The 14,725-nt window shown below is 38.5% G+C and overlaps 1 protein-coding gene across 2 annotated transcripts in view; it reads left to right on the plus strand.

The window, feature by feature from the left end:
* dennd1b (DENN/MADD domain containing 1B) overlaps nt 1–14,725 on the plus strand; it is an 81,788-nt gene that overhangs the window by 15,431 nt on the left and 51,632 nt on the right. For both annotated transcript variants that reach the window (XM_058400715.1, XM_058400714.1), the window contains exon 3: nt 4,424–4,467. In XM_058400715.1, the coding sequence (XP_058256698.1) occupies nt 4,424–4,467 (44 nt within the window). The remainder of the gene's footprint in view (nt 1–4,423; nt 4,468–14,725) is intronic.

Genomic DNA, 14,725 nt, shown 5'->3' on the forward strand with positions numbered 1-14,725 from the left:
GGCAGACAATGCCTTTGTTCTGGGGCATCGAGTAGGATAATCCACACTACGACATACTGTGAAATAAATCTTTTATAGATAAGGGGACGGGATAAAGGAGAGGGGAAAAAAGAAAAATGAAGACTTTGCCAAGGAGGGTGAGAGTTCAGCAGTTTAACCTCTGGCCGAGAATGAGAGGAGAGGATGATGTATGTTGTCAGGATTTACACGGTTGTTTGTCCTAAGGCTCACCACAAGATATTAAAATTATATAGCAGGGTGCATGTTAACTTGCAAAATTTAACAACGACTCTTGAGATTTTGATGATGATGATATTAAAACTGTCATGCATAGTGGCTCCACTTATAGATTTCAACTTATGGAACTTTTTTTTTAGTAAAGTGTAAGATGCAATACACCTTAGTAGTGAAAACAGAAAGCATGTAGCTAGAGTGTGGAAAATTTTCAGTTGTGTTTAGGATTCACACTCTTGCATGTACCATGCTGTGCCTAGAAAGCAAACTGATATGACACTGTATTTTAACAGTAAAGAAAAGAAGTACTTATTTGTTTAACAGTGACAAAGACCTTCATTGTGCCTCTCACCTTCTTATGAACTCTGGCAGTTTTCCAATGAGCTAGAAGAGTATTAATCTAATTCCAGTATCAGTTGATAATTAATTCCATCCAAACATCAGCCATATTTGTTATTTCAGATTTCTTATTTCACACTTGATCCATAATTAAACTGAACACACCAGCAGTTCTGTTAATGCTCAGTGACAAGCACACAGCTAACCAGTGTATGTGTGTTATATCTATTACTGCAATGTGTATACCCTCCTAGTATCTCTATCCAGAGGGCCAACAGACAGACATGATAAAACGTGATGTCAGCTGACATAGTATGCCGTTCTTTCTCCACTACACACCTATTAACCCGTTTCCCTCTGCCTGGGCTCTATCAAAGAGACACATATCGACTTGTAAGGATAGGTATCCCCGGGATGGCCAAACATCGATTAAAGGCTGACCTGCACTGCCCACGCCTGCAAGTGCCAGTGTGTTGCCATACTCTTGAAGGTTAGCTTGGTATGAAGGCCTTTGGGGATCAGTACTCCTGAGCCTGCCAGCGGCTACACTTTCAGTGTGATACAGTCGAAAATAGCTCGCTCCTCTGAGGTGATTTCAATTCTCACCCATTAGTCTCCGTCTGCAGCCCAGTCAAATGACTTTGTCCAAGCTGACTGAAGAGCGCTAGATTGTTTCCCCACCCTCACTGTCATAGACAACACATTTTAAGACCTACTCAGGTGGTCATTTTGGTACAATGAAAGCAATGATGGTTACATGTAACACTGCCACCACTTTCAAAACTCATGGGATACTGTAGAGGCTACCATACAGACATTAGATTTTTTTTTCTACTTTGAATGTATTGTTCACAGCCTGAAGTAGCCAGTATGAAAAGTTGTTGCATAAAAAAATGAATAGCACATTAGTAAATCTTGTGTACATTAGGCCTATGTGTTTTTTATACTAAATTGTTTAGTGTGCAACTCGTGCTTGTTTCCAGCTTTTTATGCTAATGTATGCATCCAGTACATGTGTGTGTGCCGACTTGGGGCAGTTCACAGACCTGCTGGGAACAGGCAAGCTCTCACTGAGCCAGGCTCGGGGGTGGGGGGGTGCAGAAAGAAGGCTGTTAGGGCGGGTGCCTGTGTGTGTGTGTGTGTGTGAGGCAGGGGATTAAGCAGCCTCAGGTCTGTCACGGTGACATTTCTCTCTGGCTCAGCAGTAGGGGTGAGGTTTCCCCTCGTAACCTTCAACTTTCAGCCTTAACCCATTAATCCCCTTTGTGTCTGTCCGCCCCGTGCGTTTCGCCCTCACGCAAAAACGCTAACAATATGGCAGTGGGAGCCGGTGGAGGCAACGTGCCTGCTTCCCTTTGACAGCTTTTCACCCTCAGACAGGGGCCTTTATCTCACCACACTCCCTGGTGTAACCCCACCTCAAAAAAGGAGACAGTTGGAGACTAAATCAGAATGAACAATGATCTTGGCCCGCTATTTTCCACTGATTAACAGATCACTTGTCCTGTTTTTTGTGGATTCAGTGACTGTAAGCCAGTTATAAGTATGAAGTGTTAGGCTTCGGAAAGTCTACTTTTTAAATTTTGTTTTCAAAATGTTCATAGGTAGATAAAGAGAGCTCCTCCATACACTAAAACTTTTAGAAGTTTTTGATGAAATATTAAATTTTACCTTTGACTAGTGAACAGATCTCATTCAGAGTGGACAGTGAGGAGTGGAGCTTTATGACAAGAGCTCATCTGAATTTTGGCCTTTTCATGTCAGTCTGCTATGGTGAGAAAGTCCCATAGGGAGTGTGATTTGCAAGTTTTGTTCATATGAATAAGCATGTGTCTTGAGGTATGGTTTACTATGAGACCCTCCAGGATATGCTCTACAGAAGGTGTATTGTTTGGGGAGGGGGTCTGGGGGTGTGTGTCTGTGTGTGTGTGTGTGTGTTGGGGGGGGCTTTGGGTTGGGGGCTGTTGGTTGGGGTTTGATGTGCCATGTTTACCCCTCCCTCTCCCCGTTCTTTTTTCTTTTCACTTCTCCTTGTACCTAATTTCTTCCTTAACACTGTCCTGGTTTTGTGCCATGTCCATCTCCTTATTTTCAGCAATCTCCTTCCCTATATTTTACTCTTTACTCAATCAGATCACATTTCCCTTGTTTTGTTTTTCTCCCCCTGCAGTGGTTCTCATCCTTTCACCCATAAAATCAGCATAAAATTGACCTAACTCTGCCAAATCAGATGAAGGCTTTATACTCCCTGGGGAGAAGGATATTTGGTCTTTGTAAAATTCTTAAGACAGAGTCTGTGAAATCTTGTGAGGGGATTATGTAAGGTACCTTGGTCTTCCCTTTTCTTCCTTCAAACATCCAAGTCAGGTTAGTTTCACTGTCTAAATACCTTCTTGCTGCGGATGGACAGTAAAACAGGCAGTAAAATAAGTAGGAGGCAAAGAAAGAACGAACGAACGAAAGAAAGAAAGAAAGAAAGAAAGAAAGAAAGAAAGAAAGAAAGAAAGAAAGAAAGAAAGAAAGAAAGAACTAAAAATAGAATGAAAAAAAATGGAAGAAAGAACGAAAGTAAGAAAGAAAAAAAGAAGGAATGAAAGAACAAAAAATGAAAGAAAGAACAAAAAAAAGAAAGAACGGATGAAAGAAGGAAAGAAAGAAAGAAAGAAAGAAAGAAAGAAAGAAAGAAAGACAAGGGTTACTTGTGTTCTTTTGAGCGAAAGATAAAAGCAATAAGCATGCTGCACATGGCCTATCATACTAATAATTATTTTATTAAAAAGAATGAGTAATAATAGGAGAAGATCCATGCTACAGAAATGTGTGAACCTAGCTTTCCTGCACTTTTCCAAGCAGTGATGCAGCTTTAAAATGGTTTCCTTTGCTCCAGTTTATTCATTAAGCAACATTTTAGATAGACAAAGAATGACTTGAATGCTAACCGTAGCTACAGTGTGCCAAACCAAGTTGCTTCCTCTTGAAAATCTTTCCTAAAATAGTATTTTTGAGTTGGATTTGTTTTCGCATTTCACCGAGTAGGAGGATGTAGAGGTGTACGGATTCTGTGCATCCTGGGGCTCACTCTCTGGCTGTTTGCTCTATTTAATTGACCTTCAGTAAACCGCTGTGTGATCTTTACAGTCTCACTGTGTTGCTGGCTGTGTGTCTGAGACTGAACAGAACAGAATATTATTTTGCTAATGTGTAGCATATGTCTAAATTTAAAATCATAGATTTAATAAAAGGTAATAAACTTTAGACCTGAAAGTATTAACAGTTCACTAGTTGCCTATTTGGTTATTAGTATATTCACAGCGATGTGTGTTCATAAAAGAAAACATTAAATGTGTGGCAGAAATTAGCAGCTGGAAGATCCCTCCCTCTGGAAGAAACACTTGCATTGAACAAAATAGAGATTATGTAAAAAAAATGCTCCACATTTAAAATAAACAGTGGCCAAAGAACACCAACAAGAAGATTTTCATTTGACTCATATTTGTACATCATATTCTCTGTAGTGTAGTTTAAGGAAGGACTAACCTCAGCACTTCATGTTTCATATAAAACCCCTCAGTCTCATACTTTTACCTGTAAGAATAGCAATAATGCATTACATTATCTTCAAAAGAAAATATAAAAATTTCATACATTTTATATGTCTGTGGGTCTTGGCATGACTGATGATATTAGCATATGCAGAGCTCCTCATGCTCCTGCACACTGCGGCAGTGTGCCGGCACACAGGAGAAGCCACCCTTTTGCCCCCACCCCTTTCATTAATATGTATGTGTTCTGAATGGTGTGCATGGCGTTGTGCAGCCACTGATTAATGCTGTCTGTCAATTGCTTACAGATCCGACAGTGCTGTGGAAGTTCCCCCAGGACTTTGGAGACCAGGTTGGAAACAGCGCAACTTTTTTCCTCCTTCCCCTTCCTCCCTCCCTGCTTCTTTTCTCGTTTCTGTTCATATGGACCTCACCACCTCATCCATGACCCCCCCTCCTTCCTTCTGCACTGCACCCCCATCTCTTTTTAATCCTTCCCTTTCCTCCCACATCCCCACCTCAGTGGTTACTGTAATAGGAAGAAAATAGACTGCAGGTAATCAAGTACATTTCTCTCACAAAAAGTGGCAAAAAGTCATAATTTTTAGTATGATTCTAACATAAGACAATATGACTTATCAATATGATGTTGTTTTATCTAATGACTTTTTTCTTTCTTGAAATTATGACTATATCTCATCATTCTGACTTAGTTTCTCAAAATAACTAGATGATCTCTTGAAATTCTGATTTAATTCTCATAATTATTGTTGTGTTGAAAAATTAGCATATCTCATATTTGTGACTTTGTTTCTTGAAAAAATGAATTGATATCTAATCATTAACTTTTAACATTTCATAATCCATTAGTATCTCATAATTTTGAGAGCATTCACAGTTTTTTTTTTTTCGAGCGTTGGAAATACACTTCCATAGATGTAAAGAGCTAAACATTTTAAGAAGGTAAAAAACTGTTAAATGATACGACCTGAAGAGACCTGTGTGAAGAGTTAGATATGGCCAAAAATTTAGACAGATTTCAAATGAGTTTCACTGATATGATTCATTTGCCAGGTTTAAACATAAGGAAACTCTCAAGCATTTGATGTGAGACTGCTAGTGCATGAAGAGTTTAAATAGCAGAGCAGATCATCTCAGCCAGCACTTAGCATTACAAAAGAGTACGTAAGTGATTGTATAAATTGCAGAGAGCACTTGTATTTACTGGAAGAATAAACAACAATGGAATCATTGTGGTAAAATGACTATCTAGGAAAACTTTTTAAAGGTGTGAAAACAATTCCTGTAAACATACATATACCGTATGCTTCTTTCTATATATTTTTTTATCAGTTCCTTTACGAACCATGTTGTTGTCTTTGAACATGAACTGGCATGGAGAAAACCAGCGGAACTCCAACTGCCAGCTGCTGTTAAGGCTTCCATTTAATGGGCATTTACACTTTAGAGTGATTAATTAATTATTATTTGTTTCTGATCAGGCAGCCAGAATAACAATAAAACCATTTGATGTTAGCTAAGAGACATGCACCTAGTGAGAGGTTTTGCTCTTTTATCTTGTACTTAGTAACTTATAGACACACTGATGAGCAGTCTTGGTGAAAACGAACCACCTATACTCTTGTATTCTTTGAATCAGATTTGGCCATAGTTTGAGATCTTGGGCAGGTTTTAGTCCACTGCACGGTGGTCAGTTCAGTCTGGCAGACGTCTTTTTAATTGACCATCTCCTTCACAAGTGACTGAAGCCCTAATTGGGTTGACGGGAAGAAATTCAGATACATGAACCAATGGACCTTAATCTCTAAAATCCAAATTGATCAGCAACATGCATTAAAATTAAAATGCTAGGATTGGTTTTTAATTTATCACCATCTCTTATTTTGTCATCTGTCATTCATAATGTCTACCACAAAACTAGTATCATTCCATATGCTAACTATGCACAAATAGGGAAGTAACACACACTGTAATAAGACAGTGGGAAAAATGGACTTGAATGCTTATTTGAAATGTAATTTAATAATAATTATTATGATGGTTACAAGAAGCAGCACCATAATTAATATTTAGGCAAGCTTTTCCCCCCTGAAAAGTAAATCAGCACTGAGCTTCACCCTGTAATGCCTGCAGCCCCAGATTATTTTGATTTTTGGACATTCAGCCGAATGTGCTCCTTCCTGCATGTTGAACTATTCTACATGCATCAGAGAATTCAATACATAATTCATTGCAATAATAATTTAATAAAAGCAAACCAGCAGTAGAATGCAGATTATATGAAAGACTCTTCTGTGGGACATCATCCTATCATTTTATTTTATTACCTCTGTTACATTAAATCATCTTTGCAAACATTTTGATTTGTTACAGCAAGCCTGGGTCGTTCTATTCTTTATTATTTTATTTTATTTTATTTTATTATTTCAAAACATATAGGAAGATCTCAGTTTTCAAAGGAGCATGAGATGAGTCTACTGTAAACATTCTCAGTCAAGTTGAGCAAGTGTACTTTAAACCTCTATATTTTGATTTCAGATGATAGGATGACGTTCCACAGAAGGGTTTCTCATATTATCAGCATACTGCCGCTGCTTTTCATTTATTGCATTATTATTACAGTGTACTATATACTGGACTTCTCTTCCCCTTGTAGAATATTTGAATATTCATGAGCATATTCAGCAGAATATTCAAAAATCTAAATCATCTGTGTCTGCAGACATTACAGGAGGAAAGCTCGAACAAATAGAGAAGACTGCAGCAGCTAGCAAAACCAGCTCCCTATATATTTATATTCTATATAAATCATTGTATGTATTGTTCATTTTAAATGACTAAATTCTGCTTATTTCAGTGCAGGAGTTTGTTGTAATGAACATCTTAGCAGAAATCTCCAGGGAACTGTTACAAAAAGCAGTGTGTGGTACACCAGATGAATAGTGTGTGTTTTTTATTTTTGGTGTATCAATGGGGAAAATATACAGTAGATTTTAACCAGAGTTTCAGGAATGCTTTGAAGCGGTAGTGAAGTAGACGTGTTTGTGAATGTGCAGTGAGAGTTCAGACTGATTGAGTTAGCATTCTCATTGTAACCAGCAGGTCTATAGTGTCTCATAGAAAGTAAAACTTGTTTCTTGCAAATTTCCCTGCATCTGACGTTTGCACTCTTGCAACTGCTTACAGTGTGAAACAGTAAGAAAACTGTAATGTTGGCATGCTCACATCAACTCAAAACACAAACAGCTGCTGTGTTGATGAGTCTGGGGCTTCATGCACTACAACTTTCCTCAGATCCAAGCTCATGCGGCTTTTATTTCTCACCTCTCCCTGGAAAAATGCTACTTGTGAAGAGGGACTTAAGACCTCTCTGATTAATCTTTCTCAGTTTGCCTTTGCTATCTCCTCTAACTAATGAACATTAATGAACAAAGACTATGATGATAAGTGAGTGAGCAAAGTCAATGAAGACTTAATATTATAAATTAGTATAAATATGGCTTTGTATCACATAATTCTTGAAAATGTGGTATAGTATCTTATATGTATGTCTTTATCTTGTTATAGCTTATAATATTAATATTCTAGTTTATTTTTATAGTTTACTGTTGAGACATTATGGTTTGGTATCTCATATGTTTTAACATAGTTTCTTGACATTAACAGGTGATATTTACTAACCAACATTTTAGATGAACTATTTATTACCTCTGTATTACTTCTTGGAAGAGTGCTACTTGTAAGGAGGGATTTAAGATCGCTGAGATCGGTCTTATGCTTTCTCAGTATGGCTTTGTTTGTCTCCTCTAACTAATGAACATTAATAACAAATGCTATGATGATAACTGGGTGAGCAAAGCCAATTAAGACCCTGAACCTAGCAAGTGAGCTGAGCAAGGGATGGCTTTGGTGCTGAAGGAATGCCAGCTGTGGGGCTCACTGAGAAGCTGAGCCAAGTCAGACTATGGCTAAATGAGCTGAAATGGCCAAGGCTTTAAAATCGTTGGGTGATTGTTGTGCCCTGAGTTTTGCAGCTGGGATTTGATTTATTTTTATTTTTATTTTTAAATTTAGGTTTCACATTAACCAAATACAACCAGTACATGCAGAAACAGTAACAAAAAACCCTTTTTTAAAAAATAACTATAGGGAACATATCAGGATGGCAAAAGACATATTGCTCAGAATGTTCACAATGTTTATGAATGCTTTAATAATCCCCCCTTATATCTCCAGATGTAGTGCATTTCAGTGTGTATGACTATATAAAAATGAAAATGTTCTGTAATTCTGTATTTTGTGCACAGGAATCATCAGGCTTTAGTAATCAAAAACGACTTGAGTCTGATTGGTAAGGTGTTGATTGGTGTCAGGAGCTCTGACAGTAGTCTCAGCTGCAGGCCAAATCACAGGTTTATATTAATGCACTTGTTCTTTACTACAGTAACAGCACATTCACGATGATGTATGACGACACGCCTAATAATAAACCTAACCTAAACCTATATATATATGATGTTAGAATTATAATTAATCATTTCTGGAGTATTATCAGAATAATGCAATATTATTATTATTTTTCCATAACTGCATTTTTCTTACAACAGAATTTCTTAATGGCAGACTATTTAAGAGACAGGCAACTTGTTGTATGTAAACTTGTCTGATGTAGTGAATCAAATCTGAATATTGATTGTGTTCCTGAGGTTGCAAGACTAATTTAGATAGACTGAAACCAAAACTTCTCAAATGGCCTTTTTTTGTAAGTACACTACAGGACATCCTGGTGGTTAATATTTCAGACTGCATGTAGTGCATAGATTAAGGGAAAGGGAGCCATTTGAAATCTAGACAACATGCATTTTTTTTGTTTGTTTGTATGTTTGTTTTTTTAAACATGTAAGAACAATAATTTCGCTTCTGTAATGTTGACCAGTACACATCCAGAACTATGTTTGCACCATTAGCATGTTCTGTACGTTGCCAGTTTTGGTGTGTTCCTGATATTATATCTCTGTACAATTTACTTTAACACCAGATGATGATGGAAAGCTGCAGCCACTTGACTCAAAAGCATAGTCAATTCAAACCATTAGGTGGCCAGTGCTTGTAAATACCTGAGAATTGAACATCCCATCCCAAACCATGCTTGCTGTACTGTTCTGGGAAGGTTTTCCTAGGTTTTGGAACATGGCTGTTGGGATTCAGCTGGAAGAGGCACAGATCCAACAAGAAGGCTTGGCACGAAGTCTGTGTTTCGTTCCAGTTCATCCCAAAGGTGTTCAGTGGGGTTGAGTCAGGGCTCTGTGCAAGACACTCAAGTTCTTCTACTCCAACCTTAACACACCATGTCTTCATGAAGCTCTGTGCTTTCAGTAAGTTGAAGAGGTTTTTTAAATTCAAACACAAACTGTAATAGGAAAAGCAGTGTTCATACTTAATAAAAGGTCTAGAATAGTACATAAGTATGGAAATAGAGACACAACACTAGTTTGTTTATTCAGTTGGGGGACACTCGCATGGTGCTGACCTGTCTCCATTATGTAGGTTGGCAGTGCACAAGTGACCCACCATAGGATACACACTGTTGATGTCAAGTGTTAAGCATCCAGTAGTACCAGTGAAAGGAAATCTTAATGCTACAGCATGCCGAGAGCATTTGTTTCCAATTTTGCAGCAACAGTTTCATTAAAACACCTCATATAGGTGTTGGTGTAGTGTATACTTTTTGTCCATATACCATATGTTCTTGTGCTAATCTAGAGAATGAAAATTTTACTCCTATGCCTAGTTTCACAAATACACACCTTCTGTTCAATAATGACTTTCAGTGGCCATGAAAATGGAGTGATTCTTGATTTCACTGCAACATATTGTGGTTTGATGCTACTGCCTTTTACTCATGTTGAAAGGTCTGTTAGCAGTTCTTCGAACACTAAACAGAACAGACTACTGAACAAAAAAAGAAGACAGTGGGAGAAACCAATATGAGTAAGTCCTTGTTTTTGCCCAGTCTAAGTGACTGTGTGCTTTGAAGTTGGAGTGTTTGCAGTGATGCTGCAGGCTTTGCCTGCTCCCTAACAACAAGTGCAATAAGCAGAAAGAATAAAGAAAAGAAAACACACCTTGTGGTTGGAGAAACCTATGCCTTTAAAAGCATCAACAGTCAGATCTTTGCACTGTTTTATTTTTTTTTTTTCTTTTCTGTGTTGTTCACCGGCATGGTTTTGGTAAGATGGCTATTTTACGCAATGTGTACAGATGGATCGGCCTTTTGTAAGTCCACAAAAAGCCTCTCATTCAGTCGCCTCATTACCAGGATTAAGCTCCTTTTCCTCTTTGTAGAGATGCTCCTTCTGTAGCTGGAGAAATCCCTTTTTTTCCCTCAAGTTAGCCAGCATATGGCAGCAGCAGACCCAATCTCTGCAGGCCCCCTTTTGTCTATCCTGTTATTGTTGCAGGAACGTAATGACAGTTGTAGGCCGTAGATAGGGGTGGAGGGGTTAGTTTACCCCAGGGGAGTGAAGGAGAGAGAGAGAGAGAGAGAGAGAGAGAAGAGATGGGCAGCAGTGTGGATTATGGAAATATGGATTGATTTTTTTTCCCCTCTCTTCCTCTTTTCTCTTGCTTGCTAGAATAGGGGCTCTAACTAATCAAGGAACAGACTGCAAGCTGGTACCAAGGGGCAGTAAAATATGAAGTGCTAGAACCTCGACCCATGAGACTTGCTGTAGTCCTGGTCATCTACAGCTGCCATGTGGTCAGGCCAGAGAAATGTGGCAAAGCCATCTTTTGCAAATGAAGGAGACAGATGGAAACCCGTACATTTCTTTGTAACGTAAAATCATATATTTATGAGTAAGTAATGGTTTTTTATGGACATAAAGGTTTCAAAATGATGGCTTGCATTAAGAATCTGGATTGTGTTTGATTGTGTCTTTTTTTTAAAAAAAAAAAAATTGCAACTAGCTATCATATAGGTTTGTCCTGTTCCAGCAACTTTTTTGTGATTTCCCTGCTTTGGCACACACCAACTCAGAAAGTATCTTTCTTATTATCTGGGAAAATGTGAAAAAATGGGTAATAGGCTCTCCAGGAACAGGGTTGTGAACCTGTAACCTGGCTATCTGTGTACTATTCTCAGTTTTAGTCATAGGGTCTTACTTTTCTTTAATATGTGGCAGATATGCTTTATGGATGAAGTTTTATGGATACCTTACCATCACTTCCATATGTGTTTTTCCCCAAACTGCTGCCACAAAGTTTGAAACACACAATTGTATAGAATGCCTCTGCTTAACAATTTCACAAACCCTGTTCCAGCATGACAATGCCCCTGTGCACACAGCACATGAAGCTCCATGAAGACATGGTGTTAAGGTTGGAGTGGAAAAGTGTCCTACACTGAACCCTGACTGATTCAATCCCACTCAACATTGGAACACCGACATTGTGCCAGGCCTCATTGCTGGACATCAGTGCCCAACCTCTCATGCTCTTTTGGGTGAATCCCAACAACCATAGGCCAGAATCTAGTAGAAATCCTTCCCAAAATACTGGAGGCTGTTTAAGCAGAAAAGTGGGAGCAAATCCATGTCTATGGTTTTGTAAGTGATGTTCAATTCTCAGGTCCAAATTCTTTATCTGCACAGTGTGTACAGTTACTTTGTGCTCATGGTTATACCATCAACTGTAGGATTGATTTGTCAGCCTGATAGATAATGTTAGCTTTCAAACTGTACCAGGTAGCACACAGTCATTCTTACTCTTGATGTGAAAAATAAACTTTTCTTTTTGTATTATATTGTTAACACTGTATGTAATGCCAAATAATCTGCAATACATTTATATTCTTAAATGATATATATATATATATATATATATATATATATATATATATATATATATATATATATATATATTGTGAATACTTAAATGCTCTTTGAATATGTCTAAGCCATCAGATATTTGTGGCGCAGGAAGGAAGTTGCAACACAACTGACGTGACAAAATGAAGATCCAAAAATCCTAACAGTTAACACTTTATATATTCCACTGTCTTTGTCATGTTGATCTGTTGTCAGTGGGGGCACTGGGGTTGGAAGGATCGGAATGTTGTGAGTTCAAATCCCAGGTCTGCCAAACTGTCACTGATGTGCCCTTGAGCAAGGTCCTTAATGCTCAGTTGTATTAAAAAATGTAATTAAATGTAAGTTGCTCTGTATAAGTGTGTCTGCCAAATGCCGTAAATGTACGCTGACTTTGGTATTTATCTTTAAATCTTGGATAATGACCTAACGGTAACGGCACAGGGTTTATCCAAACCAAGCAGGTTGTGCAGTGACAATCGATCGTTTGTCTTGGCATAGCTATGAAGTGGCACACTCTAGCTTCTGAGATTCATCTCCTCAGAGTCCCAGAGAGCAAATATTTGTCTGTCTTTTGACATAGTGTTCAATCACATGCCCCCAGTCTGACATTTCATGATTGGTGGCCCACTTCTTCCACACACCCGTTCTACGATGTTGATGGGTCCCCTAAGGGGACAGGCAGCCAGCAGAGCATCATCCTTGAACACTAGGGTGATCTCTTTAACACGTTAGCATGGAGGACATGTGAGAGAAAAGCCATGATTGGGGGACAATGTGGCAGAAGTTGGAAGAATGGGGAGGAGTGAGGGGTTTGGGAATGCCAGAGATTCCATTTTCCCCTTCAGTGCACACCCTGACAGCAGTCCTGCAAGTGTGCATTCTCTTTCTGCTTTGCACCCTTGGGTTGAGCTTTTCCTTCCAACCTTGAGATGCGGGTCATGGGCAGAGCAGCCTCTGTGAGCTATCCTTTACACTCCCTATTGCCCTTTGTACATACAGCTACTCATTGCTCCTGATTACCCTGACCAAAAAAACTAAACAACACTAGGAGAGCACCACTCTGTTTCTGCCAGTTGTGGAATCACCAACACTATCACCACATGAGTGGAAAGTTCTACACAAGGTTCATGTTAAAGTGAAGGAATACTAAAATAAATAAATAATCTCAAACATAACAGATGGTGGTCAGATTTTACTGTTAGCTCCTAAAAGAAGCAAGAGCTTAATATTTTAAGCACCATTTTTCATATGATATTAATGAGAAATCCAAGCAAACACTGGACTCCAAATTCCAGAATGCAACACAGCTATATGACTCTGAGTTACAGAAGAGCCTTGTCTTGCCTCTATGACATAAGAAGCATGATGGCTTTGAGTGTCTGTATAAGCTTCAAAGTTAAGAGCTAATGCTAATGCTATCCATTTCATATGGATCATGGAACATGGCTGCTCACACTGTGCCCTGTGTAAATTCCCCCTTACTTACTGTTAAATTAGTTCACAGCAGTATTGGCTTTATATCAGTTACAGTTACAGACAGTACATATAAATCACTAACACTGTACATACTAATCACTGCTATGAAAAGGTAATCTTTAACACTGGCGTTATTGCTAATGTTAGCCAGCTAGCTTGTTTTTGAGCTACTCGCTATTGTCGTTATTGTTGTTATGCTGCAGTTTTAGTCCTATGTGCTAAGCAGCAGCCTCTCATGCATGGAACTGTAAGAATGTGCTAGCACTAGCTGTTCATGAGCTTTATGTGCTTTGATGAAGGAAATGAAATCCACACTTTTATGGAGGCATCCTTTTTTTTCCACTTCATGTATCAAACGCTCTGATAAATAACATTATTTCAGCCTGCAAAGTAGCACTTACAAGCCACCATGAGTGTAGCATAAATCCCACTACACCACTATCAGCAGGTAGATGAATGGCATTCTGGGTAATGTAGGAAACCACTAACCAAAATGAAAATCGGCCAATAAGTCAATCTAAAAAGTTTACATTCTTTTAAAGTAACTTCAGAATTTAATTACAAAAGATCACTTGTTAATTATAAAGATTATTATGTAAGCTTTTCTTTAATTTCACGTATATATGAAGTCCACCAGTATTGTTTTTACTTATTAGAGTTCCTCTGAATTTTGCATAACAGTGGGATATGGAAGCATGGGAATCTGAGAGATGATGATTTGTTGTAACACACTTGCTGTCTCAAAATTAAGAACTGTGGTAACTACTTCTTGACTCTATGGTGATAGATATGGTGATAGGCTTAACTGGCTGTTCTGGCTCTCTGTCTGCCAAGTTGCAATTATTTTCCAAAAGTGAATGAATCCCTTGATGGTTTAGCTCCTATGAGAGAAATAGAGAGAAAGGAGACGTGAGAGAGTGAAGAAGTGACTGTTCTTCTACACACTTGTAGAAGCTGAGACAGAGCGAGAGAGTGCAAGAGCGAGCGAGCTTTCCAATGGGAGATGACAGCTTAAATGCTGAAAATCCCCCAGGCCACTTGGCACTGAATTAATGATGTTTCTGGCTCCACACTTTTGGGGCATATGTGGTTGAAGCTTCCCTCAGCCCAGAAGAATATCAGTTGTATCATAAGAACAAAAACGTTCGCCTGTCACTTGCTAATTTATTCAGTGTGAAGAGTTTTAGAGAATATCTCCTCCTGTGTTTGGCTTTAAATTCAGGATTACTGACTGAATGTTAA

Source organism: Hemibagrus wyckioides, linkage group LG10, assembly GCF_019097595.1.
Source record: "Hemibagrus wyckioides isolate EC202008001 linkage group LG10, SWU_Hwy_1.0, whole genome shotgun sequence".
Lineage (NCBI taxonomy): Eukaryota > Metazoa > Chordata > Actinopteri > Siluriformes > Bagridae > Hemibagrus > Hemibagrus wyckioides.